Genomic DNA, 27,988 nt, shown 5'->3' with positions numbered 1-27,988 from the left:
TTAAATGACGTTTGTGTTCACAAAAACAGAACCCTGTGAACTTTTTATTGTAGCTAGCATTTTGAGCCCCTTCCTCCTTTTCTGCTCTGAAGTAGCAGCCTAATTTACACTTTCCAGTGCTCAGAATAAGGAAAACAACTTTATTCCCAACCAGTCAACAGTATACACAAATATATTTTAACATCCAACAAAGAACAGAACTTGAGAAATGACAAACATTTCTTCCCAAATGCTATCACAATCGTTCATCCTGTTTCTATCTACTTCTCAATCAGAGCTCTCAGACATTATAATATGTAACATTGTCTCTTATTCAAGACAAGTTGGATACATGGTAAATGAGAACGCCATCTTTTTTTCAATATTCAGCAGTGGACCAATACTCCAAGTCTCATTCTCTGATACCTACCCATTTAACTTATCTGTTATATTTTAAAATATAAGGGATATCTGAACATATTACCTATAAAATCTGTATAATTTATCTGCACAATATGACATACTGAAATAGTGTATTTTATTACATTCAAACCTCTTTGAAAAGAAAAGGATGCCTCACGTGATTCAGGCGGTACACCCAGTGGCATATGAGTAGCTTACTGGTGCCCACTACACATGGCATGAAACCCTCTACCACCCCCTTCCTCAAATGTACTATTTTGAAATTATGACTAAAGATTATAATTATAAAGTGAAGAAGCTAGTGTACAGTCTGCAGAATTTAACTAAATTCCATTCTTCTCTCTGAGAAACTAAACTAAAAATTATGCACTATGAATATCTTGTATCTCCCTATACAATCAGTCTTCTCCATGTGATTGTATTTAAGCAAACCGACACACACAGTGTATATTTTTGGTTTGGCCCTGAATACTTGTTTTCAAATTGCTATTTACAAATTCAGACAATAATTTATTTCCTGCTTCATCCAACGATCAAGGAAAAAAGTAATTAATTTAATTAACACTAAAGTAATGCTTTTATCAAATTATATTTTAATTGTTCTGTTTTGAAGCACATTACCTCTGCTGCAATATTTCCCAGTGTGTCAAGCCCCAACTGCCGTAGAGAAATAAAATGACTATGAGCAGAGAGTAGCAGGAACCGAAGACAAGTACGATTAGCTGCCAAAAGTTTAACATTTCCCTCTTCAAAAGAAAGATTACGTAAAATCACTGCGATCTGAAGTACCCGCTGCCCTTCAATATCATTAATGCCCAATTTGCGAGGTGGATGAAATAAGGATTCCCAAATCCATTCTTCCGATGGAATATCTACAAAGTAAATAAAGAAGTTTTAGCTCTTTTGCTATATTTACCAAGATGTATGTATAAAGATTAGTCAAGATGTCTCACCTTGAGATTTGCTTCTGTCAGAAATTAGATCACGAACTTCAATATCCTCAACAATATCCTTCCAAAACTGAAGAAAGAATTAAAAATACACTTAATTTCTAGGGGATGATATTTCTTTAAATATTATTTTTATTTCTATTATTTTAAAATATTGAAAAAATATGAAAAGGATCGTTCTTTAAAAATTTCCTAGTACTTTGATTCATCTAATTGTAACAATATTTTTCACTTACGGGATGATATGCAAGATGTTCGGTACTTTACATTAAGAAACTCTTTCTCTCAAGCACCAGAAGTACACATTCATGATCAACCAACACTACCACAGAAGTACTTTGCTGAAGCACATACTGAAACTATATGGACAGTTCTCCACAAACAATTAGAAATACAGCAATTATGAAGTGCAAAAAAAGTAGAGTTCATCCTCCTTCACCTCCTACTAACAGTGAACTCCTAAAGCAGAAGGTGGTGACTCCTCTCAGTTTCAGTAGATTTTAGCTCCTCCTAGAAGTACAACAGTCAGATTTCTACCTGGAGAGACTTTTTAAAGCTTCTGCTATGTTTTCCACATCATCATAGATGAATGAAAAGAGAGAAGCACAACCACCATCACCAAAAACCTTTATAAATATACGCAAAACAGAATGCTTCAGCAAACTGGAATTCAAATTACTTTACAAATATATGGTCTGATCTGTAAATGGTTGTTATGTCGCTAGTCCTGTTGAAATTCAAGAATTAATCAAGGGATTACGTTTTACAGGCTAATAAAAATACACATTGTGATGTATATTTATATACAAATATATAGTGATATATATACATCCTAATGTGAATATTATAATAAAAATATAAACATTCCATTGACTAATAAAAATTTATACATTCCTTTGACTAACTAATGAAATACAGCTCTTCTTTTGGCTACGATCACAGACTAAAACCACAAATAAATCTGGATAAAAAGGGAAGGATGGGAAGTACAACCAGCTGAACAGCAGGAGAAATTTTGCTATGCAAATGTAATTACTAAATTACAGCATTCATACCACGCTTGACACTATTATTTTCTTGAAAAATAGAATACTACAGATTTTCTAAACTGGAAGGAAAAGAATTTTATTTTCCACTGCAATGCTGCTAAATGACATCCAAGTGCTGTTTAGTAAAGAGGATTACTTGCACAGAAAAGATTATTACCTCGTTTTAGCAAAGGCAAGAACAGCCAGATAAAAGTCTAACTTCTTACTGTTTGTGACAAACAGATTTTTCTAATTAATACTGAGGCTATCATCAAGAGCCACAGAAAAGCAAGGCATGCAGGTAAAATCTGTGGCATGTACTTCATTTTGAGCTGCGTTTACTTTTAGAGAAGGAGACTATTTAAAGAAGAGGCTTCAGTCATTATTTTAAAAAGCACACAGAAGTATATTGTCTGGAAATTTACTAGTCAGTACACGCTTTCCTTTAGGACATTTCCTTTTGGAAAAGCAATGAAGACAGTAAGCCTTCACATTTCACTGCTACTTAGAAGAAAAACCTCAGAAGCTTTTAAAGATTAGTTGTTTAATCAGTTAAGGTTTTTTTTAAAAAGTGAATATTGAACAGAGATACTTAAAGTCTTCAACTTCAACCTGAATCTCTTTGGAAGAGGCCAAAGTCAATCACAACACCATGTTAAAACGGCTGTCACATGTTAAATGTTAAAACAGCATCATCACATTTGCTAGCTAAACCCTCCAATAATCCACTTTTTGCCTCTTAATACTTAAGTGTATAGTCCAAAATGAAATATTTGAAAACCTCTGGCAATGTAAAGTCATAAAGGAGCACATTTTTTCTATCTGGAAGGCAAATCATTCTGGACATGTTCTCAAAGGGATGGAAAATGAGGATTTAAGTTTTTTGCAGATGAAGACGCTACAGACACTGCTAAAGATAAAGCCTCAAAATCCTATGGCTAAAGATGAGGACAGGAATACATTGCTGGAAAACTGTACATCTCACCTAAAACTTGCAGAATAAACAGATCCACTCTAGTTGCTTGAACAACTGAGAAAGTCTCCCTTTCCTTAAGAAGCAGTCTGTCAAACAATGCTAGTTGTCAGCTCAGATGAGAGTATCTTTTTCAGAGAAGAACAGAACATGCCTCCTTTCTGTAAGTTAAAATGAGACACACGCCAAGGCACCTAATAAAGTTTACTTACACATCACTGTTATTCTTCAAATTGTTTCATTACACAATCATGCTGTGAGCATAAGATGCTAACCACTCAAACTAGAGAATTTTTGCCTCAGGATTACCTAGAGCATATGCACAAGCCCTGTTACCTACATGAAGCACACCAGAATAATGTGTGTCCCGCACAGACTCAGTTCCTCTGAGACCTAGAGATTTGGGAAGGCTCTTAAAGCTCCAAGGAAGAGAATCTGGAGGATAGGACATGATTATGCAGACAATACAACTTCAAAAAGAACAATTAAAAGAGAGAGGTATTTTTTCCTCTCTTGAGTGTTTATTTCTACATACAGAAGCACTGTGGGTGATAATGCTCACCAAGAACACTGCTTTACCTGCGGAAGTGTCCCAGAGCCTTTTGCTTGCTAAAAAACTGTAGGCTTGCATTCCCAAAGCCAACATCTGTCATGGGCGTTTCAGCAACCGTGAAATGCCTACTGCAGTAGCAAACCAGGCTTCCTGTGAGCACTTTGCAGATTCTAAGATTTCAAACGTTCTGCAAAAGCTCCAGTGATATCACCAAAAAACTCAGAAATACTATCCTACATCCTCCATTCAACAAGCCAGTAACTTAAACAGCTTATCAGTAAGTAATGTGTTCAGAAATCCAAGCAGCTAAGACACAAATTACTATATGTGGCATTTAATGTATCTATTTTAGAGATGGGCTGCTAACTGTAGAGGGGTCAAGATTTCCCAGGACTTTAGCTTGACAAGCACGTTGCAACAACGAATGTACAGATGGAAGCCTGACATGCATTTATCACTATACTGAGCTCCAAAACAGCTGAAAGCTTTACCATAGATAGCTGAGGTGAGTTCCTAGCCAAGGAAAGAGACATCAGTCTCTAATTATTTAGAAGGTTGAGCAACTTTCCATTTGATTCCAACAAGCTATCTTCTAGCAGGCACCATTACATAGAAGAGTCGACTACCTCCCTCAGAAAAGTTACTATTCTGTTCAGGGAATGACAACCAGCTTGAAGCAATACTTTGTGCACTGCATGTACAGTCATGTAAGGAATTAAAAAAGTGCAGTCGGCCTGGCCTATGACAAAGTCTCAATCAAGTTGTCAGGCATAAAATCAAGTTGTCCAAACATTTAAAAAAACGCAGGTTTTTTGAGAGATGCTATGACAAACAGATTTCACCTGACCCCCATATAAACAATAACGCAGAGTCAATAGTGAATACAAACTCTGCATCTTTCACTCAGACAGAGGAGTCCAAGAAACCCAAAGCAAATTCCAGGACACTTAAGACCTCTTCAGAAAGAAAGAGTGAAAGAAAGAAAAAAAAAAAAAAAAAAAAAAAGTCCTTGATAAGACTTTCAGGAAGGTAAATTGTACGTTCCATTCCTTAACTGGAACGATTAAGCTCATTAATTACAAAACCCCTTACAACATAGTAGGGAAAAAACACCAATAAAAAAAGAAGAGCACGTTGTTCTGAAAGTTATCCTCTGTGATCCTGGTGAAATACAGATGTTTCCATGTCTCAGACAAATCTTCACACTGGAATCATGTGTCCTGCCAGTAAATGATCAAAAAAACCACCCAGTTCTTCTTCCAAAGTGCTAGGATTACCTACAGTAATCACCATCTTGTACTCCTGAATAAAGGGGTTCAGATGTCTTAAGTTCAGAATGAGTCTGCAGCCTCTATTTCTTTTCTTAACAAGGAAAGAGTTGGCTTGAATCACCTTCTTTTTTGCATTTAAGCAGACTGGCTTGATTGCTCTCAGTCCACTCCACATTTGTTTCTTGCCTAAGCAGAAAAGATCCCCAAAAAAGATGGGGGTGGGCAGAGAATGATGAGGTGGAAAATAAAATTAAATAACCTACATACAATGTTCACAACCTATCTGTTAGAAGAGAACAGGGTGAAACACGACAAAATTTTTGTTTGCTCAAAAGAAAGGCAAAAGTGGAAAAAGATGAGTTAAGTTAAGCTTTCTGGGCATTCCTTTGAAAAACGTACTTATATCACAGAGGCAAGAAAAAAAAAATCAATTTAGCATCACAAGCAGTTATTTATTCCCTACTATAAACTATGGATAGCTGCAATCTGATACTTCATATCAACAGAAATGAACAAGAAAGGATGAAAAAGTGAAGCTCTTTATCAATAGTTATTCCTATATATATTTTAGAACATGATAACACACTGGTAATAGGAATATAAAGCTAAAACTTGGAAGCAAACAAACAATGCTTGACTACGTGACATCCAGATGCTAAGAGATAATGGACAAAGGTAAAGAACTAGACTCACATGCACAATCTGATTACTGTCAGTAGCCAAGTTCCTCTGGAAAAAGATGCACAGGATTATACAGAATTCACTGGAAATCAGATTAACCAAATTACTGTCCATAGAAACAAGGGACATTTGAGTCCACAAATCATGTAATGTAGCAATGATCATGACTACTTATTGTCCAAGAAAAATATGAGAGCAACTGAAGTCAAGTCAGCTTGACAGATCCCTGTGAGAGACAAGAAAGGTGACATTTGAAAAGTATTTCAGGCATTTAAATGTATAAGGATCTCTCTCTACACACTATCTGAGAAAGATTCAAAGAATAAATGCACAGTAAAGAAAATTATTATTAAACTTATACAAAGAAGAAAGAGTTAGACAACAAAATAAGAACTTCACAAAATTGCAAAGCAATAAAGAAAGCACAAAAACTGCATAAGCATTGATTTTGGAACCCTACAGGTACAAGAGGCCTCAAGAAGTCCAAGAACGTGAAATCCCAATGTTTAAATTGAAGTAAACAGAAATTAATTGCGCATGAACAAATTTAATGCAATTATTCATATACTACATCAGATAGTGGGCAGCTGCTGGAGACATTAAAGAAATACCTGGAAAAACAGCTAGATCTATCTGATTATGAGCATGCTACATAAACAAGTCACTCTTGAAAGACAAACTATACTCACAAGTGAACCTTACTAACGTGAGGAAATTGGAAGAGAAATTAAACAGTTAAAAATGGGAAAGCTTCCGGAGTAGATGAGAAAACATTTGAGCAGGATGTCATCAGAGCTTAGGGATGGGGATGACAAAACAAAACAAGAGGAGATACAAGATGACTGGCTTTTGCCAGTTGTTCCAATCCTTAAGTAAGGACATGCAGTCATTCCAACTAACTAGAGATTTAAGCTTATTGACAGCACCAGGAAAAATCAAGAGGGGAGAAAGCAACAAATTAACATAGCTACAAGGGATAACAGCAGGTTCAACTAAAATAATATTCAAATTCTGACAATTAATGGAACAGATTCACTGACTAGTAAAGACATTTGATTCAGTTTAGAGGGAATCACTGTAGAAAGTGAGAAAATATGTAGTGCTGCAGATAAGATAACGGAAGTTACAAATTTTCCAAACAGCTTTTTGTAATGCAGTAAGGACTGGGGGGAGGGAAAGAAAAGGTAATTGATTCCCTCAAAGTATAAAGAAACACATTGTTTTCCATCTCCACCTTCAACTGGAAGAGCAGTGATGTTGGAAGACACAACTAAATAGGCAAGCTCCTTTGCTCGTGAATATGACATTATGGAACCAGTAGACTGTTCTGAAAAAATCACGATACTGCATACGTAAAGTAGAATGATTTTAAGTCAAAATTAGAGAACAGCAGAATATAAAAATCAAAGTATTGGTGCTGAAAAAATTGACAAAGTCTTTATGATAAATCACATAGGACTCAAGAGCTGACTGAACACCAAACAATCAACAGTTATTGTGTAGATATTTAAGAGTGGGATAAATACTAACGGTGATGCCGTACCACTCCTAGTGTGCAAAGATATGGTAGAATGAAGAGAAAAAATAATGAAGAAAAGAATATGGCCATTTTTCTTTATTAAAAACTAATTTAAAAATATTAATATGATTAAGAGACTAAAAATTAAGTCAAGCTTATTTTAAGCAAACATTAAAAACTTCCACAAAACATTTCAGTATAAATACATAATTCTAAAATTACCCCCCAATGTCTGTATAAAGACATTGAAATACAGAAACTAAATGTCTCTATAAAATCCAAAGTTCCAAGTTTATGTTCATATATTTTAATAAGCAGGAGGAGGAGCTTGGAAAAAAGTTAATAAGAGTAGCTATAGAGATGAAATGTCAAATACTCTGACCATATCTCTTAGATCATTTATATTTGTTTCACTGCATTTGAAAAGCTGTTTTCAGTTAATGAAGACCGAGTTCAATTTTTTTTTTTTTTTCATAAAACTGACATATCAACACTTAAACTGACATTCAATTGCCAAGAATCCAAGTTTATTATTTCTCGATGAATCCTGAATTTAACCCTGAGAATCATTTTCAGAACAGCTTCAAGATTTCTAATATTTCTCAGCCATCCCCCCACCCCAAAACTCCAACACATGAAAAATCCACTATGGTCTGAGGGTAACATTTACAAACTCAACAGAATTTCATCAATTCAATTCGTGTTAGTTTAGAATTCACGTGTTTAAGAAATGCTTTTCCCACCCTACTTTCTATGAATCTCTACCATTCGTGTGTTCATGCCATCGCTATACTTTTAATTCATAATTCTGCATTTTTCCTCTCCCACTTAAAAACTCTTTTCCATTTTCATCTTCACACAAATTTCTCATCTGTTGCCATTATATTAGAGAAACAAACTGGAACAATAACCTTACAAAATCAAGACACAAACAACTGGCAGCAAAATAAAAAAAAAAACAAACAAAGAAAGAATTTTTAAAAAGACGATGTGAAAAGTGAAAGGAGGGACACACATTCAATAGTCATTCTGTTGTAAATAGTTGTAAGATAAGTTTTATTCCTGATTTTCGGTGACAATTCTATTAAAGTTGTAAAAGCAAATTTAAAAAAACAGATACACAATCTCTACTTTGCCAACCAAATATCTCTCTCCTATGTCATGAAGCTCCCATAATGCTTCGCCTTATTTCTGTTTTGACACAGCTACAGCTGCAATACAAAATAAATTACTTCCAGTAGTAGGGTCAAACAAATGCTTGAAGTAAGATATTCTGAAAAATCTGGATTCTTGGCATTAGAGATATTTTTAGATCTGGTGTTAGTTTCTGACATGCTTTCAGCAGTATTTCACTACAGAATGGTACTATACATGTTGTAATGTTCAAAAATAGATCTTGGAGAGCATCCAAGTTTCTTATTAGTAAACCTTATTGCAGTTACAGTGGTTCTACTTAACACTTCATTAAAAACATTCATCAGAACCATCTGTCCTTATCTATCACAATTACTTAAGTTTATATAATTAATGAACATATAATAAATTAGAATTCTGTGTAATTTTAAATGTTTACAGATCTAGACGTGGCACTTGTTGCTGCTCTAGATCAGCAACAGTGTGACAGTTTAGGGTGAAGTCAACACAGAAGTGATAAGTGCTTTTAAAAAAAACCAAACCAAAACACAACCTATAGTACTTCTGGACATATTTGGATAGAAAAAGGAAACAAAGATTATGAAGCAATTTTTTTTTTTTTTTTTTTTTTTTTTTTTTTTTTTTTTTTTTTTTTTTTTTTTTTTTTTTTTTTTTTTTTTTTTTTACACTTACCTTCAGCACATTTGAACCACATTTTCAAGTTCATATACCAACAAATATGAGAGCTTACCTTTTTTGTTCTTAACTTTACCTAGGAAATTTTGGTTAGGGAATCTATTCACTGATATTTCAGCAATACTTATCATTTAACTAACATGACTATGGTCCAACTTGTCCCAAAATTGAGTTACATAAAAATAAAACAAAAGACAAATGGAAAAAGCTCCTAGCAAATATTTCTCTGTAATACTGGTAAGAGATTTCAGCATATGAGACGATTAAGAAATTGAGCAGAAACCTGGCTATGAGTTCATAAGGAACTCAGCAGCTTCTCCCTTCACATTTTTACTTAATAAAAAGCATAAGTTATCAAAATATATTTTAATTTTGCTTTCTTCTATTTTAGCCATGTAAATCATCACCTGAAATTCAATTTAAGGAAATTGTATAGCGTAGCAAATATGCTGAAATGTCAAACCTCTTTCAACTATAATCTATTTCATGCTCTCATTCACCTCAAAATGCTCACCTAGAATAAAGAGGAAGCATTTATACAAAGAAACTTTAGTTATATTTTTACTTAATTTCATTACTTGTACAGTAGATCATGCCCTCTAGTGGAAAGATAAAAAAGCCTTGTGCAAAAATAGTTTACCTGAAACAAAGTCGCAACATTTCTAATTTACTTAAATTTGTCCTACACTTCTTATATTATGGACTTAATTTGCATAATCCAGAATGTTTCTTTACTGATCATGGCAGTTTTTAAAAAAACAGCATTTTTTTCTCTGGCTAAATATGTTGGCCAGTTTTCGTTTTCCTCACACATATTAGCTCTCTTACAAAAAGAAACACAGAACCTCTTTATGCATTTGCCTACACCTGTTTTTTCTTAATACATTTCTTCCTGCTTATCCAAACATTTTATGGACAACTGTGATTTAGTGTCCTATTATATTTAAATCAAAGGAATAAAGTTGAGAGTAATTCAAAAGACATATGCTAGTATATCTTATAATTTTCTATCTTTTTAAATGATTTGATACCCGCCATATGCAGTTCGAAATGATTTTAATAATTTTTAAATTACCTTAACAAAATCTCTATCAGTTTTCTCCTTCCATTCTTCTCCAAATACAGCAGAAAATGATCCTAAAGCTTTAAGCATAAAAAGCAGAATTTAGTAAAATTTAAAAAATGAACATTTTTGACTTTTTACTAATCCATAAACTAAATACTCAAGAACACTACAGACTCTTCCAGTGTTTCTTCATTAGAAGTCCTGTACTAAATTGCATAAAGCAACTGAAATGTCTATAGTCATTTAATTAACTGCTACTGCAGTTTTAATTGAGAATAAGTAGTCCATAAAGAATAGACTAGCTTGTGAACCCTTTAAAAACCACATAGAAGACTTCTCCATAGCCCTTTTCCAGGAGTCAAGATGACTGCTCAATTTTCAGCCTCACATCAACAACTGTTTTCCATGGGCACTGTATAAGCTGTAAACACTACTTTAGTAATTAAACAAATTCCCACTAATGTTTTCTAAAAAGCATAATAGTAGCAGTGAGATTTTGACAGCACTCAATTGAAAGTCAATATTTAACCAGGAAGCCTAACGGATGTTCTTGGGTGTTTGGTGGAGCCACTACCACAAATTTTCTGATCATCACTCCTTGAAAGCAGCAAAGACTCAGTCAGTCTGACTCAAAGACTCAGTCAATCCAAAAATAAACTTTGTCTTGCAACAGTTCTGTAATGAACTAATGACACATTTAAGTTACACTTAAACATTTTGGTTCATAATGTTTTATTGTTTTGAACAAAATGCTACAAATCTCAATTCCAAGACCACATCAGCTTTCAACTCAGAGAATCTAAACCAAGGCTTATGCAGCACTCCAAATTGAAGATACTATATACCCCCAAACCCCTGGGGCTGCTCTATCACATACAATATAATTGTCATCTCAAACTTTATGGGGGGGGAAAAAAGCTGAAGACGTATTTTTGTTGTTACCTGGAAGCAGTGCATTACAGACAGTAACAATGATAAAACCTCAATTACAGACAAGCCAAATCTAAAACCCGCATTAAATTAAGTTAATCATCTATCATTTATTTACACCTGAAATTATCTTGACAGTATTTTCATACTACCTGAATCTGCTAATTGCAGATTTCATTTAATCACCAAAGCTGACAGATTTACCTTCATTATTTATAATATAAAAGCATGTGAGAATTTCAAATAGAAGCTTCATGCTTCAAATATAAGTCAACACACTCCCCCTTTCTTTCCCCAGTTTGTCCCAATTAGTCCTCCTAATGCTGCTAGGACACTCCTTGGATTTATCCAGAAAATGTAATCAGGTAAGATAAAAAGTGAAGTTTTCCCCAGGGAATGAAAAGAGCAAGCCTATTACATGCTCATCATTCCTCTTGGCTTTACCTCAAATATTTTTCAATATAAGAAACACTAATACAGAGCAGCTATGGAACAAGCCTGTGGCTCAGAGTCCAAGTTAAGAACTCGAGAAAACACTGTCTACTTTTGCAACATCCAAAAAAAATAATGAAATAGCAATACAAAACTTGATTAAATTATTTATAAATGCCTAAGTCCATAGAAGTTCCATCAAAGGAACAGGGGAGCGATGGCAAACTCAAAAATCTAGAGAGTAAGCATCCTGGAATCACTAAAACGCAGGACTAAGTTTCACTTTAGTTTCCTTTCAAATATTTTTCTTTGAAAGTTCTTGTGACTGGGCTAGATGCAGACACTAGATGACAGAGATCTAACCATATCGGAAGGGCATGGGTATAAATCAAAAACATAAGAGAGAAGCTGGAGAACACTAATGCAATATTGGGGGGAGGAGGGGGAAGCTACAAATAATTTTGTAAAAATGCTAATGATTAAAAAAAACAAAACAAAACCAAACCAAAGAGTATACAATGTCTAACACTGATTCTTCCCTAGTATTTTAAAACAGAATCTCTGACATACCATACTATGTTTGTGCTTACACATGCAAAGCAGATTTATACTCAAACAGATATGATCAGCTGTACTAGCAGACTTAAATATACTTAGCTGAAAAAGCTCATTTGAGCAATTTCTTACGGTGGTAATTTCTGAAATTCAGTATAAAAAAAAAAATCAGTACATAAAACCAGTAAATACTTCCTCCTCGCCACCACAAGACAGGAGCTCTGCAGTTATGATTTTAAGATGGTTTGGGTTAACTTATTTTTTTCGCCCCCTCTCCTTGACAAGCAATTAACAAGAACAACTTGGCATGGAGGTCACACTGAACAAGTTGAACAGAAGAATTTATTTCACATACTGAAGTATTTTGATGGAATAGACTCTCTCTTAAAATTTATGTGCTAACACATTAAGTAATTCTGAAACTCAGACTAAGATTTTTATCCCTTGACTTTTGTATTCTGAATTTCACTACAGTTGAACATGTAGTGAATTATCAGGATAAAAATCTTAGCAGGTCATTGTTTTCAGACTGCCTTTTTTTAATTTTTAAATTTGTGACTGCTACTAGAAAAGAATTATGAAAAGTCAGCATGGTCCTACGAATTCAGAAGAAAGCAGTAATACACTACAAGCAGATGGAAATCCAATGTTGTAAATTTGAGCATCTTGAACAATTAAACTCTATCACTGAAAAACTAATTCTTACATTTCACTGAACTATTAATTAACACTGTTTTAAATTACCTAACTTAAAAAGGTATTTGTAATGACTGATAAAAACTGTAACTGTGGACAAGGTAAAAAAAGAAAAACTAGAGATAAGTGTATTACAGTGCAATAAGTTATAAACATTTTGATTATCAAGGGTTGTGAAAGACGCTACAACAGGTATTGACTCTGTTGCAAAACGTTATATACTTACTGTCATCAAACACCCCAGCATTTGCAAGCAGTAAAGTGATGATTTTAGGGTCCTTTTCAAGCTGCATAACATGCTTGCTTTCATTTGAAAGAAGAGTACATACATTAATTGCAAAGTCCACTTCATTTGGGAGTCCAGATAACAGTGAAAGCACCAATTTATTATAGTCATTTGGTGAGTTAAAGTCCATAGACAGCCCATAGCTTTGACGAAGGTAATCTAAATAAGAAAAAAAATTAAAACGTTTTCACAGCTAAACTAATTAATATTCAGATGATACATTAAGCAATATTATTATAAAAGATAAGTATTTTTCAAAAAAGTTTATTAATAATGTATTGTGGGTTTTAACAAGTTTTTACAGTATTCAGTTTATTTTTTCCATTTGTCTTTGGCCAAAATGCTGAACACATTCTACTTAGCCGTGTACCTTTCTAGTTAATATTAATTTCTTCATCATCTCCAGAATGCAATACTGCAGTATGTTCTCCCAAACAAAAGCTTTGAAAACGCAAACTTTAATGAAAACAGAATAGAACTGTAATACAATTTGGAGTCACTTTCTACAAAACAAATTACGCATCCATTCCACAGAGTCCACCAGCTTCCAATTTGTTTATCGGTTTAAGATTGATACTTTGGTCTCTAAATTACAATGGTGGTGATTCTGGCTCCTTATGCATGTGCTTTATTCCTTGGCTTTTAAAGATTAATTAATCGTATGCTTAGTTCAGGTATCTGGCTCTGTAGAGAAATGATTGATGTGACAGAAACACAATCTGCGAATTTTCAAGGTACGCTGTTTCAAGACGAGTAACTATTTAGCCCTGCTAATTAGAAAGAGAAACATTTGTAAAGAAGTGAAATAGCTTATGGATTTTCATATTTATTTTGTTTTGGTTCACAGTGGAAAGGTTTTTGAGTGTATTAAATTAATATTTTGAGTGACCTGCAGATTTGATGGTTTTAATAATATTGTAAATTTAGCTACACGCTATTTCTGTAGCCTGTCCAATTATACACGTATTTATATATATGGAAAAAAATAGCACTTTTCCTCAAAAATTTACCTGACACACTGTGTTGCTGGTAGTTATAGGAAGTTGGAATTGCACCAATAGGAAGTTGTGGCTTTGGATTGCCTGGTTGTACCTCATCATCCTCCTCCCCAAAATGATGGACTTTTTCATACTTTTCTAGATAACTGGAATAAAAAAAGCAAAGATTTTGAATATATATAGTACAACTAATTCCTTCATCCCCCAAGAGCTGAACTGCCAAAGGAAACAAACTGTACAATCATGGGGATTTACTGAAAACAATAGTCAAAGTGGTATAAAACATAAAATGTGAGTCAGACTGACAATAGGCAATACTGAAAATGCAGATATGTGGAATTATGGATTTAGATATTAAGTTTCTTCACATTTCTCAACAACAATCCCTAGCTAAATTGCAACCCGTTGAGCCCTCTTGTGACTAAGTCCGTTTTTCCCAAATCAACTTTTGCTACCCAAGGTAACTCTGCAGGTGGAAGCATCATAAAAATGACTCTGTGAAGGTTACCAATACATGTACTGAGGTCAACTCCAGAAAAACACATTTATTTTCATCTGACTTAAAGAGAAACAATATACCAAGTCCTAGCAATTACACAAGAGTAGGAGAATTCAGGGATGCTGAGGGCAACAATTCAGGATCAGAAGTTCTGAGCCATGGCTGCAACTAATGACTACTGGAAATCCCTTCGAACTCCTTAAGAAAAAAAAGTGCTGATATATTGTACACAGAATGGATGACAAGCACAGAATTTATATGTAACAAAAGTAAACAGTCAATCAGCTTGGTAAATTAATTAACAGTTAATTCAGCATTAAATCTATAACTTTCAGAACTTTTTACACTCCATACATGAAGCCAACTGAAAAGGCCCACTGTAGCCTTAACTTCACACTGATACGTAATTGCAAAACCCTTCATGAAATTATTCCAAGATCACAAAGTTGCCTAAATTTACAAACTTTCATTGTGCTGAAAACTGACAATATCAAGTCAATTAAATCATAATAAAAAATATTACATAATCAGGAAATAATTTAAAACATTTATCTTCCTCTTTGTATGTGCTAAAAATTTACTACATTAGGAAAACAAACAAGCTTTTGGTATAGTTTTTGTCAGTAGACACTGAAGTCATTAACTCACGGTGAATCAGAAAGATTTAAAGGAAAGAGTATTCCCATTGACCTGTGGGAAATATTTCAGATGCATTAGATTAGTAATTATTTCATGAAGTGAGATATCAGTGATATAACCATAACTTTAAAATATTAGCAAATATATTTTTTGTTAAGAAATTGATACATTCCAGAAGGAAGGAAAAAAATTTCAGAGTTACTAAAGCATATCATGGTGCACTGTATCATATGCAACTATGATTTGTGTCTGACTAATGTTCAGGATAACAAGAACATATATAGTACTTTGGATATGTGAACCACTGCTACAGCGCCATCCTTATTACGTAGACTCTTGAATGAGTTAAGGAGTCAGCAAAAATCTTCCCTGCACTATCATTTGCTTTTAAGGACTAAAAATTACATTTAAGTATGGTTGGTTTTTTAATCTTTAAACTGAAAATACTCATTTATGCTAATTAGGTCTCAATTTAAAATCTGCAAAAAAGTAAAATCCTGTAAAATTGTTTACAACTTTTTAAAACTCGTAACTCAACACTCTCCTACCCACAGGTTTTTAAATCTAAATCCTAATTCTTCTCTTACACTATGTTTTCCTTATCCTTTTATCCTACTACTTTTCCTTCCCTTACATCTTATATCCAAAGATTAAAACCAAATACAACCCGTAGCTTCTATATGGCAAAAGGTGATTCTCAGCATATGAGCAAAGACACTACTCCGGGGGGGGGGGGGGGGGATTAGTGCAGCTCCCTTCTAAAGAACTGATATTTTGTTGCATTAAAATGGTCATTTAGAAAGCCTGACCTAAGTAATTACATAACTCTTTTATTATTTTATTTCCTTGTTGCATTTTATCAGAGAGGTAGTACCACAGCTTCATTCTGGTTTATTATCTGCTACTATTCAAGCTTTATTAAAAAAAAAAAAAAAAAAAAGAATTAATTTCCTTCCATTATCAATGAATTGTTAAGCACCCTATAAATGAACATTACATCACTGAACACTGAATATGGCAATCACACACACACAAAAAGATTAAATGTGACAATTTCCTTGTTATCATTTACTTGGTAACTTCTTAAACATTTTAGGATAACTTAAAAAAACCCAACAATTAACACAAGTAGGGTGTTTTTATATATATAATATATATGTGTGTATACACACACAGGAGAGCATGTTAGAGCTCAATTCAGAGCCATGCTCAAGCTCTGCATGGGAGATTAATATTAAATATAGTATGGGATTAAGCAATTTAGAAGTAGTGAAGAGAGAGATACACACACTGTGGAATATAACTGATAAAAAGATTTTAAAAAGCATGAAGCTATAGTAGCATAGTGTACAGTCAGAAATTGAATGCCTGGTGAATAATGCACCATGCAACCTTATGTGTCCCATGACTCCATGCGTATCTCTACTAGTTTCTTAAAGTAACTGTGTAGATAACCTTGTTTTTGTAGCTGTGTTAGGGTGACTGGAATAAACCACTCATCTCTGATTGTGAAAGCTAGAAATCCATGATTTTAAATCATCTAGAAGTATTTTATTCTTCCAGTGACAGCAGCATTTATTTAACGCTCATAGTTAAAAACAATGTACACCTACATACCAACCAGCATCTCTTCCCTATTCTGACCGTTCTGAACCCAGAAAATATTGTAGTGACTATGAACTAAGAAAATACCAGTGGCTTATGTATTCTGACAGGCTAAATTCCCACCTGTACGTGTTAGTGATTGGTATTTTAAGATAAACTTAATCATGGCTTCTAAAATGCTGAGAAAGAACACAGTTGTGCAGGATTCTGAACTATGCGCAAGACTAATAGTACATAGCACCACATCAGTGTACCCTGATGAAGGTTGCTGATGATACCAAACTGAGTGGGGAAACGGACCCTTGGGAAGGGAGAGCCACCCTGCAGGAAGACCTGCACAGGCTGGAAGAGTGGGCTAACAAGAACCTTATGAAGTTCAGCAAGGACAAGTGTAAGGTCTTGCACCTGGGAAAACATAATCCAGGAGTGCAGCACAGGCTGGGATCTACGCGGCTGGGGAACAGCTCTGTGGAAAGGGACCCGGGGGTTCTGGTGGACAACCAGCTCAATATGAGCGAACAGTGTGCTGCTGCGGCAAAGCAAGCCAACAGCATGCTGGGTTGCATCAACAAGGGCATCACCAGCAGAGAGGAAGAAGTCATTATCCCACTCCACTCAGCGCTTGTCAGGCCACACCTGACAAGTTTTGGCCCCCGCTACGCAACAAAGATGTGGACAGGCTGGAGAGGGTCCAGAGAAGGGCCACAAAGATGATCAAAGGACTGGGAAGCCTGCCACATGAGGAAGGGCTGAGAGAACTGGGTTTGTTCAGCCTTGAGAAGAGAAGGCTTAGGGGAGACCTTATCGCCATGGTCCAGTATTTGAAGGGTGGCTACAAAGAAAATGGAGACTCCCTTTTTACAAGGAGTCACATGGAAAAGACAAGGGGTAATGGGTACAGGTTACTCCCGGGGAGATTCCGACGGGACACAAGAGGAAAATTTTGCACAATGAGAACAATCAGCCATTGGAATAATCTCCCCAGGGAAGTGGTGGATTCCCCAACACTGGACACTTAAGGTTCAGCTGGACAGGGTGCTGGGCCGTCTTGTCTAGACCGTGCTTTTGCCAAGAAAGGTTGGACCAGATGATCCTTGAGGTCCCTTCCAACCTGGTACTCTACGATTCTATGAATATTTCCAATTCACCGTGGTCCAAATTGAATCATGGGAACAATTAAAATACTTTTAGTTAAATGCTGCTCACTGCTCAAGTCTAGACTTCTTTCTGCTACCAGCATTTGTTCGTTGTCTTTCAAACAGTTCAGTAAATCACTGTCTGTCATCATCAGTGTCATCATGGTTTGAATAAATGAGTTTGTACTGTAATTGAGGTGACCGATGTTGAAAAGATTATTTCACAAAACTAGTCTAACTTCTGATACCAAGTGAAAAGGAAACCTAAAAATCTAGAATTGGTATTTCTTACACATGCACAAACTTATGCTTTGCTTTGTACTCCTATGAGATCAACAAAACAAAAAACCACAAACAACAAAACAAAATAAAAAAGCCCCCAACAACCCCAAAGCATCAATTACAAAGGAAAAAAACAAAACAAAACCAAAAACCACCAAACAACCACAAACAAACAAACCAAACCAACACATGACAAATAGAAAGACCTTCCCCACCTCTAACACGTACACTTATTCCTTTTAAGATACTGCTAGTTTTCAGGGAGGATGTTTCACTATTTCTGAATCCATTGAGTTTAACAGCACTGTATTACTGAATTTCAACCATAATGACCAGACCTTAATAGACTACTTTAGTATGATTCCTTTATGCGACATAAGTACCGACTGTTTACAGACAGCTGTACAGACCTCAATCCTCCAAACCCTCCTTTTGTTTCCTGCAGAGAGAATGGGTGACCTGGAATTCTAGTGTAGAGAAGGAGCTTTGTAAATTAGCTCGTAAATGAGCTTTACTAGTCTTAAATTCTAATCTTACCAGTCTGGCATACAGCTACTATGCAAACAGCAGAATAGTTATCATAAAGACAAGCCTCGCTCTGAAGATACAAGAAATTTAAGAATAATAAATGGAGTTTTTCTATTACTGAAAAACAGTTGTGCAAAAGCTCATAAATTATAATCAGATAGTTACAAAAGGCTAACCTTATGTTTCAAAACAACTTAAGATTTGTAGCTATAGACTAGAAATGCATACTTTGATCACATAAAAAGGTTTTTAGGAATTCAGAATGCTTCCTTAATTTAGCAAAGTCACAGGAGGTATACATCAATTATACACGTCTCAATCTTCTCTTTTAGTTTCAACGCCAACTGAACAACTAGGCCCTGAAAGAGAAAGATGCAGCTAATATGTATGAAAAAGAACTAAAGCAACAAACTAAATGAAGGATCAGAATGAAACTACTAATGAAACAAGCAATGTATATGGGATACAAAAGTTTCAAAGATGTCTGAGGAAAAAAAACTAACTACTATGTTGAAGCCTTGGTGAGAATGGAGTAATGAGGAAAACTGCATTCTGTACATATATTGAAAGGTGCTCCACACTGTTAGCATGGCATCTTGAACTGGTGTTAGCCCAGTGCACACATGATTCAAAATATTCAAGAAACTGAAATGCAGTGAAACCCAGTGGCAATTTACAGCCACTCCGTCCTTTCAGCTTGGATCACACCTCTATTTTGAGAGACTTAACTTAAAAAAAACACCCACCAAAAAATACACCTCCCACCGCCCCCAAAAAAGCCAACCCCAACAACAACAAAACAAAAAACAACATACACACACACACCGCTGGTGAATAGCTAGAACTACAGGATATGCAAAGTACTGAAATATGAGAAAATACATGGGCAGCCAGAGACATGTGAAGGCTGGCTACTTTTTGAAGGGCAGGTGATTTCAAAGCTTTCTGAAAACTTGGTTCCTTTAAGGATCCCTTGAGTTGGAAATCAAAAGGTAATAACCCTTTGAAAATCAAACTCACATATTACACATCCTTTTCCTGTGACAGAACTTCAGTAAGTTATTTTGTTTCGTTCAGATCCGTAAGAAAATAAGTTCTATGAAGATGGCTAATATTTTTGTCCATTAAAAATACTTATTTGAATAACAACACAGGTTTTATTCAGTCAAGTTAGTTTCAGGCTTGTTTTCAGTTATTTGGGAGAAAAATACTAATAAACAGAAGTCTACACTAGGTACAGCTAGTAGCATGCAGAATTTACCATCAACAGTAGCCCTGAATGGGCTTATAGTACACTGCAAGCTCTCAAGCTAGGCTTTGGGAGACATTTCTGGTACCCTTTGAATCCGCTCCTCGCAAAAGTGGAGAATTTGAATAAAAAAGCAACTGGACTTTTAGATTACGATGGTCTCTGATTGAAAATTTAGAGTACACCACATACTCCCTTAGTATTTGTCAACTTATTTTATGTATTGGTATAAAACATCCGGCTTATTTGGATATTTTGGCTCCCTATACCAGGACACAGTAAATTTGCCAAATATATATTAAGCCAGTGCCTGGCAAAACAGTGAAAACAGCATCAACCATCACAGTCCAACCACCAATTCCTTATCTTTGTATTTGGCTGAAGGACAAGCAGGTACCATTCCTACCAGAGCTCTCTACCTGATCTTTCTTGGAACTGCCTTTTTGGCAGCATTATTAGCAGAGGACTGACAACATGAACTTGCACCAATTCTGTTAGCTTAAACACCTTCCATTATGAAGCAAGACAGACAGGTTCTTCATTCTTATTCTCTCGCATCCCCTCTTCCTATTTGCAATCCTATCAACAACAACATCCTAGATAATCGTGAGACAAAATCCTTACTGTAATAAGGATTTCACACTACTCCATATTCCAGTTTGCGTCACCCTAACTCTGTGAATCGCCACATACTGACTCTCTTTGCCCCTAATTCAACATGACTCTTGCCCTGATCTGAAGAACTGAGGAATTCCATGGTGGCAATGCTATGCCAACTAGAAAATTTTTAGAATGGGTCCATGCTTGGATAAAACAATAAAAATATTGGAGGCAACAGGGGAAAAAAAACATTAAAAAGCTACCTATTATTTTAAGATTTTGAACTTAAAAAAAACCAAACAAATATCTCTCAGGCTTCCAGTAACATTCCTCCCTAAAACATGCAGCACACTGGTACTTGCACTCATGCATGGTTTACCCAGTTGTACATCTGACTTCTTTACAAGGGACAACTCCTGAACTTGTGGTGTCAATCAAAAGCTGCAACCTTTTTAAAAAGATAACATCTTTATCAGACAATCCATTATAGTCCTATAGCACAAATCTATGACTGCTACAGTTACTTGAAAATCTGATTCATTTATAAAATACTGCTATTGGGATTCAAGCACAGAGAAGGCTGTTTCTCAGCAGGGCCAAAGCGCTTATGCTCAATGCTCCTGCTGCTAGTGCACACAGTGGAGACTGGTGCCACACTCTGGAATGAAACTCCTGCTTAGAACTTAACAAAGCTGCTGCTGCAGCTGCCCCAAATAATGTCTAACTCATTTACTCATCTCACAGATGTTCGCTTACAAAACACCTGTCCCAAGAGTTAACTTAACTAGTTCCTGGAAATGCTAAACTCAACAACCTGCTTCAAGGCTCTGCTAAAACTTTTAGCGTACACCAACAAGCTGCCTCAAACTTGATTTCGTATCTGAGTGTTTCACCGGTGTCATGAGGGCTTTCTTCCTTGGCCCCAAGAGCACCACAAATTTCAAGTCAACAGTTACATCCAATTATTCAGTTACAGCTGAATCCTTCAAAACAATGTTTGTGTGTTTTCCATCTTCACATTGTCTTAACTCAGAAACTGAGTATCTCGCACCCAGTGAAACACTCCACATGTGATTCTCAGCAGTATTTGTTTATTTCTGACTTATTGTGACGACCTAATAAGACAGGCTGACAAATCAAGACTCTTAATGCTGTACTGGGCCAGCTTGCCAGATGAGTAGGAAACTCCCAACAGCTGTGCTTTTCAAACATCTGGCCTGGTGCTCCACTACGTGGCCGCAAAATACTGCCCTCCAGACTGGGCTGGCGTGTTCCAGAGTCAGTTCCCATGCAGCCCCATCTGACCACATGCACCATACCAGGGACTCGACAACTCCAGCCTCCACCCTGACATCATCCTGTCACACGTTATGCAAATTGTGAGCAAACTCGGTAGGCCCTGTGCAGATTAAATTTGGTCCAAGACCTTTATATAGATCCACATAAAAACTTCAATTGCATACACTGGAATTTAAATGTGTTAACAACATTTTGTAACACAGGCTATGTGAGACTACGCAACAGATGGTCCAATTTGTGGTTTGCTTGAAATTTGGTTAAAAAATTCTTAACCTACCAAGAAGTCTTTGCAAACAGAAGAAAACCAAATATATGCCTTCACGAAGTTCTGAATCTTTGTTAAGGCAAGAGAGATTATTTATTGTTAGAAAAAGAAGTGTAAAATTCATGAGCATCAGCAATCCTGGAAGTTTCACTTCGTTAGACATTACAACAACAAGAAAAAGATGCAATGCTTCTAAGTGTGTGTGTGTGGGGGGGGAGGGGGAATCATTCTAAAGTCACCAAAAATACATTCTTAATATGTATGGGAACAACAAGAGGAAAGAAATTAAGATACTATTTTATGCTTTTGTATTAATAATGCTCCAATTTAGAAGGAAAATAGTAGAAGGTATATGCTAGCCAACTAAAGTGTGTATGCTGGAGTGCAGCTTTGAAAGACTGGGGTGGCTGGGGGACGACAACACAGGCCTCTGAAAAAACTGCACTACCAGGAACTCCAACAGATTCTGGAAAATACACTGCATAATGGAGAACAGGAGAAGAAAACAGACATTTTGACCATATCTAAGTTAAGAGGAACTCTGTGTTGTTACAGAAGGAGGGGGGAGGGAGAAAGAAGTCCTAAAATAAAAGGCAAAAGTTTCATTCAGCATGAAGATTTGTTAGCCAAAAATCGTAGCTGAAAGCAAATTTAGGTCTCCTTCTACTTCTATATTCCTTTAATTTTCCTCTAACTCTTCTTAAATCCTGTGGCCAAATCTGGCAGAAGGACTGCATGGGAAAGTCTCCACACAGCAGAAGCAGTGGGCCCAGTTGACAGTCAAGCAACTAAATTCTGGTCTACCATGCTGTAACTAACACCAAAACGTATTAACACCTCTTCTTTTGAAATTAAGATCCTTCACTTACAGGCTTGTTTGCATTTATTTTAAATTTAATTTAAACTGAATCCACTTGTGATCCACAGCTGCAGTCCACAGTTATTTTCCAGGACTAACTCTTCTACTGCATTCTCACTGCTTGCCAAAAACAATTCAAAACCAGCATCACCTCTTACTGCTTCAGCAGCTGTTTCATTAGATCTGATGGGCTTCACGTCCAGGAATATCTGAGCTGTACCATTATTAATAATATTAATTCTCCAGTCTGTATCTGGGAATTAACTTTTCAACAAAGGCAATTCCCGGATGTATTCATCTTGCTAATATTACAGTAATTCTGTTGCCATCTAGGATGACAGCTCATCAGGTCTGTCAAGTATCACAGAAGTATGAGTTCAGCTCTTCGAACAAAACATCAGAATCCTCAAGATTTTTTGCTACCTCCATAACATGCTTGCAAACTCTAGAAAAACCCCAAAGTTTCTCTATTTTGAGAAACAATCTGCAGCACCACCTAGATTTCCCCACAGTGCCTGAACACAAGAGTATCTGAATAGCAAAGATGCACTAATACAAACGGTACCACATTAGGAATCACTGTGGGCATGTGCAGGAAATTCTAACTAAGCACTGTGTGACTTGCTTTGGGCAAGCCACAATAACGTACTATCACCCACACCAGCCACCTAGTTTCAGGCAGCCACTGATATCCCAAATGCCACCGCATTATGAAAGTCTCTACAACAGTTTTCAGTATTCCTGTATCCACTGCAGAGCTGGTAGCGATACAAGTGAATGCCTCTAGCTTTGAGCAACCTGATCTAGTGGAAGGTATCCCTGCCCATGGCAGGGGGGTTGGTACTAGATGATCTTTAAAGTCCCATCCAACCCAAACCATTGATACAGTAACAATAATACTTTCAACTAAATACAGCTTCCTACATAGCATTAATTATACACAGCATGTCTTGTAATACAGAGTCTGCAGAGAATATAAAAACTTGTGTTCAGTGAACACTATTTAGGTCACTAAGTCAAGTGTCAAAGTAAATACTAAAATAAACATAACTTGTAAACATGCATTCTTTCACAAACATATCCCAGGACTCGGTGGTGTTTTGACAGCAACAGACATATTTATCTAGTAAGTGTATTTAAAGAGGAAGTATTTTTTTTAAATACATGTATAAATATATACATAAAAGAATACAGATTTATTAAAAAAAAATTGAGAACACAGTTATCATTCCTACACAGTGTGATAACTTAGAGTATGTTTTAAAGCTAGGGACTTCCATTAAAAATAGCGGCTCGTATTTTGCCAAATATTAAAGCTAAAAATCTAACAGTCCCTCACAAGATTAAGAAACAAGCAAAAGTACATTAAACACATTATGGGCTTTGACCACCACAGATTAAACAACCAAGTGTTCCAGAAGTATTTCTTGAGAGGAGCAACTACATACCTAAAGACATTTTAATGCAAATACATGTGTACACATTTAATGTAAATTGTGTACAAAGTTGTATAACTTTCAGAACAGCGAACACAAGTAGTTGTTAAATTGGCTGGAAGACCTACTGACTCTATAGAGTTATATAAGCAACATATAAATATTTAATTAACTATATGAAGAAAACTATATGCATTATAAACAGGTATAGATTCATTTGCCCACTAGTCATGTTTATTATTTAACTGTTATGAAATTTAAATTAGAGAAAGATTTTTGTGTTTTGGTTTTTGGGGTTTTGTTCCAGGTATGCAAAAGAAAGCGGAGAAACAAACCCAATGCTTATTACAGCAGTACAACATTCTGTCAGCGCACTGACTGAAGAGTTGTTCTCACTAAAGAGAAAATTTCTGAGGCAATTCAGTCTTAGCTTTTTCCCCAAATTCAGGATGCAAACTGGCCTTGTAGTACCTACAATTAAGGAGGTGATTCCCTGTTGTCTTTAGTTCACAGTTCCATTACAGAATATGTAAATAGAGAGGGCTGGTATTTGCACAACAAAACTAAGAACCATTCCCTTGTGCACTTTCAAGGACTTCATAAATGTTTTTAGAAAAACTAGACTGGGGGTTTTTGTATGCGAGAAGTAAATTCTTTAATTTTCTGCCTGCTAGCCATTACACAAATGTTATTTACACAGCAATAATGCCCTGAAAAGAATTTATCCTACCAAGAATTTCCAGTTCTTTGAGTTTCTCTCAAACCATTATAAGTAACACAGATATCCACAACATTACAGAAGGTAATAGTCACTCACATTGTCTTGGCTATGCAGAATAAATTTCTCCTACAAAGGCATAATCTAGCAAAATATCACAATATGTGAATGGTCTCGCATCACATACTTACAATTACAGTTACACACTTACTCAAAACCCTTTGCTAAACTGGAATCTGTCTCATCTGCAAAGACCTGCGTGTTTCTTTTCAACTGCAAATACTTATCTTGCATATTTCTGAAATTTAGGAATATTACTCATTTTTCTGCAGTGAAAAGACAAAAATACTCTAGGGACTTAAAACACTAAAAAATTTATAATACCTCATATTTGCATATTTCATTATAACTATGCCAAAAGAAACGTTGCTTATGCATGTTATTCATACACTCTTAATGCAAAACACATCAGCAGTTTCTAGAATGAGGCTTCAAAGTCCAGACTCTACAGAGGCAAAATACTATCTTAATTACTGGAAAATGGTCCTTTCTCCCTGGCCTATTATTAATCCACAATCTTACTTGCTACATTCTGGCACTACTTTGACAAGAAGGGCCAAAAAGGTTCCTGTAGGAAGCCTGGTAATTAGAAGGATACTATACAAGAGAACAGTAATTGTAGGTTCAAATCTCATGAAAACAGCAGTCTAGAAATAGGTTTTCTAAGATTTCAGCAATTGCTCCAGCCACCACGGTAAACATTTCCACAATACTTCTTCCACCCTTGTTCAGCAGTTACTAAATAAAAGTATAAAACACAGAATAAAAAAATGAATTTACTGATTTCTAATGCTTATAGGCCGTTTCTTAAATTTACTGAATCTACAAGTCTTTATTAAAAATACGTTGCTATGCCATTTTTTCACCTCATGTAACCGTCTGTAATTTCATCGTTAGATTCTGCACAGAATCAGCAATTTTAACAGTTGCGCTTTTCTGCCTCCATCTTATGAATCGGTCTTTTCCTGCAATTAAATCTATTTACAATTTCTCTGCTAATCTGTATTCCACACTTTGACCACATAATCAAAGCAAATGTACTAGTTTACATGTCCCTATTTATGTGGTAAATCAAACAAAAACATGAAAATTAATTAATTCTTGAACACGTTACCAGATGGATCAAATATTCATGAAAAAAGTGAGAATGGAATAAAAAAATCTGATTAAGAGGATCCTGCTGGGATTCTGCACAATAGGAACATAAATTCTTTAAGTTCTACGTGGAGAGGAAAAAGCTGCCTTGGGACCGAGTCCCTTCTTTATCTCAAGATCTTACCAGAAATTAGTTTGTAAGAAGGAATGCAATCTGGCCTTCATAAAAACATTCAAATTAAAAGTATCTGTATGTTTTAAACAAACACAAACATATCCAGACTGAAACTAAACTAATGATGACTAATTTTACATCTTTTGATCACATAACAATATGCAGTTTAGGGCTTAAGTATCCCAGTGTATTCTGAGAATGCAGCTAAGTACAAATTTAGAGATGATGATAAAGAGGTAACACATCGATTTAGCTGTCTAAAGTTGTAAAGGCTACACACCTACACTAGTAAAATCAACAGTAGTACAGTAGCCTGTACTACCGAATTGTTAGAAAAGGGCCTGAAACAATTTCTGTCCGGGCCAATTAACATTCTTTCAAGCAATTTAAAGGCACTGTTCAGAAGCTACCCTTGGTCAGGGGACCATTCCCCAAAGTAAATTTGGATATAGCTACCCTGTTTTGGGGCTAAGAGTATGGACATGAGCCATTTTGTGTCAATTAGCCTCAGGCACACTTAATTCACTAATATAGATGTAGCCAGAGAATCACTGAATGCTACACAGATGGCCTCTGGCTTAACACTAATTCTGATACAGCATGGGGAAAGCTGAAGGATAGATGAAGTGTCACTCCTTCGGAGAAGATTTTAAAATTACCAGTGACATAATAATCATGAAGAATTTATAAGCATTTTCTTTTTGCCTTGTATAACTGTAATGTAAAGCCATTAGAACATATACAAAGACAAAAGAGAGAACAAATGGGCACGATGAACACAGATAAAGCCCAAAGATCAGATTTCCTGTTGGGAAATATCCATCTCAGGCACTGAAGATAATCATTGCAAATTGCTTTAAAGGCAGAACGAAGAGAAATTTTGGATATTAGAAGGAAAAAAAAAAAAAGAAACCAACAACCCTACTTTTATCTAACAAATTACTCAATGAGAATGCTGTTGTGAAATATGTAGTAAAACCACTCAAACTCTAAGCTTATCTAAAACTGAGTAGACAGATACTAAAAATGTGTTGAGCATATTGGAAGAGAAATTGTGTTCTGTTATAGGAAGGCTAAAAAATAGAAAGCAGTATTAATAGTATTCAGATATTAAGTATTAGAAAAGGTTTGGAGGATATTGAGTCCCCGCTGGTGGTCTGAGGTTTAGAGGGGATAAAACCTGATCCTCCACTGTGGATTGACCAGCCTTTTCAAATCCTGTGTAAACCCAGTAAGGCTTATCATATTGCTATTATTTTGAATGGAAATAATTTGTGGGAAAAGAAGTGCTCTGCAATTAACATACTGTGTATCTTCTTAAGAGGCAGAGAATAGGTACCTCCAAGACTGAAAAAAGTTCATTATGGAAAGCA

General features: G+C 35.6%; 1 protein-coding gene across 1 annotated transcript in view; it reads right to left on the bottom strand.

The window, feature by feature from the left end:
• ARID2 (AT-rich interaction domain 2) overlaps positions 1-27,988 on the bottom strand; it is a 109,894-nt gene that overhangs the window by 35,114 nt on the left and 46,792 nt on the right. Inside the window, exons 4-8 of the mRNA XM_076331753.1 lie at positions 14,183-14,316; positions 13,113-13,331; positions 10,283-10,350; positions 1,356-1,422; positions 1,024-1,274 (exon numbers count right to left, since the gene is read on the bottom strand). Coding sequence (XP_076187868.1) covers positions 1,024-1,274; positions 1,356-1,422; positions 10,283-10,350; positions 13,113-13,331; positions 14,183-14,316 — 739 coding nt within the window. The remainder of the gene's footprint in view (positions 1-1,023; positions 1,275-1,355; positions 1,423-10,282; positions 10,351-13,112; positions 13,332-14,182; positions 14,317-27,988) is intronic.

This window comes from Aptenodytes patagonicus, chromosome 1 (genome assembly GCF_965638725.1).
Source record: "Aptenodytes patagonicus chromosome 1, bAptPat1.pri.cur, whole genome shotgun sequence".
Classification (NCBI taxonomy): Eukaryota; Metazoa; Chordata; class Aves; order Sphenisciformes; family Spheniscidae; genus Aptenodytes; species Aptenodytes patagonicus.
The sequence above is the reverse complement of the archived record's forward strand: the minus strand, read 5'-3'. Positions and strand labels throughout refer to the sequence as shown.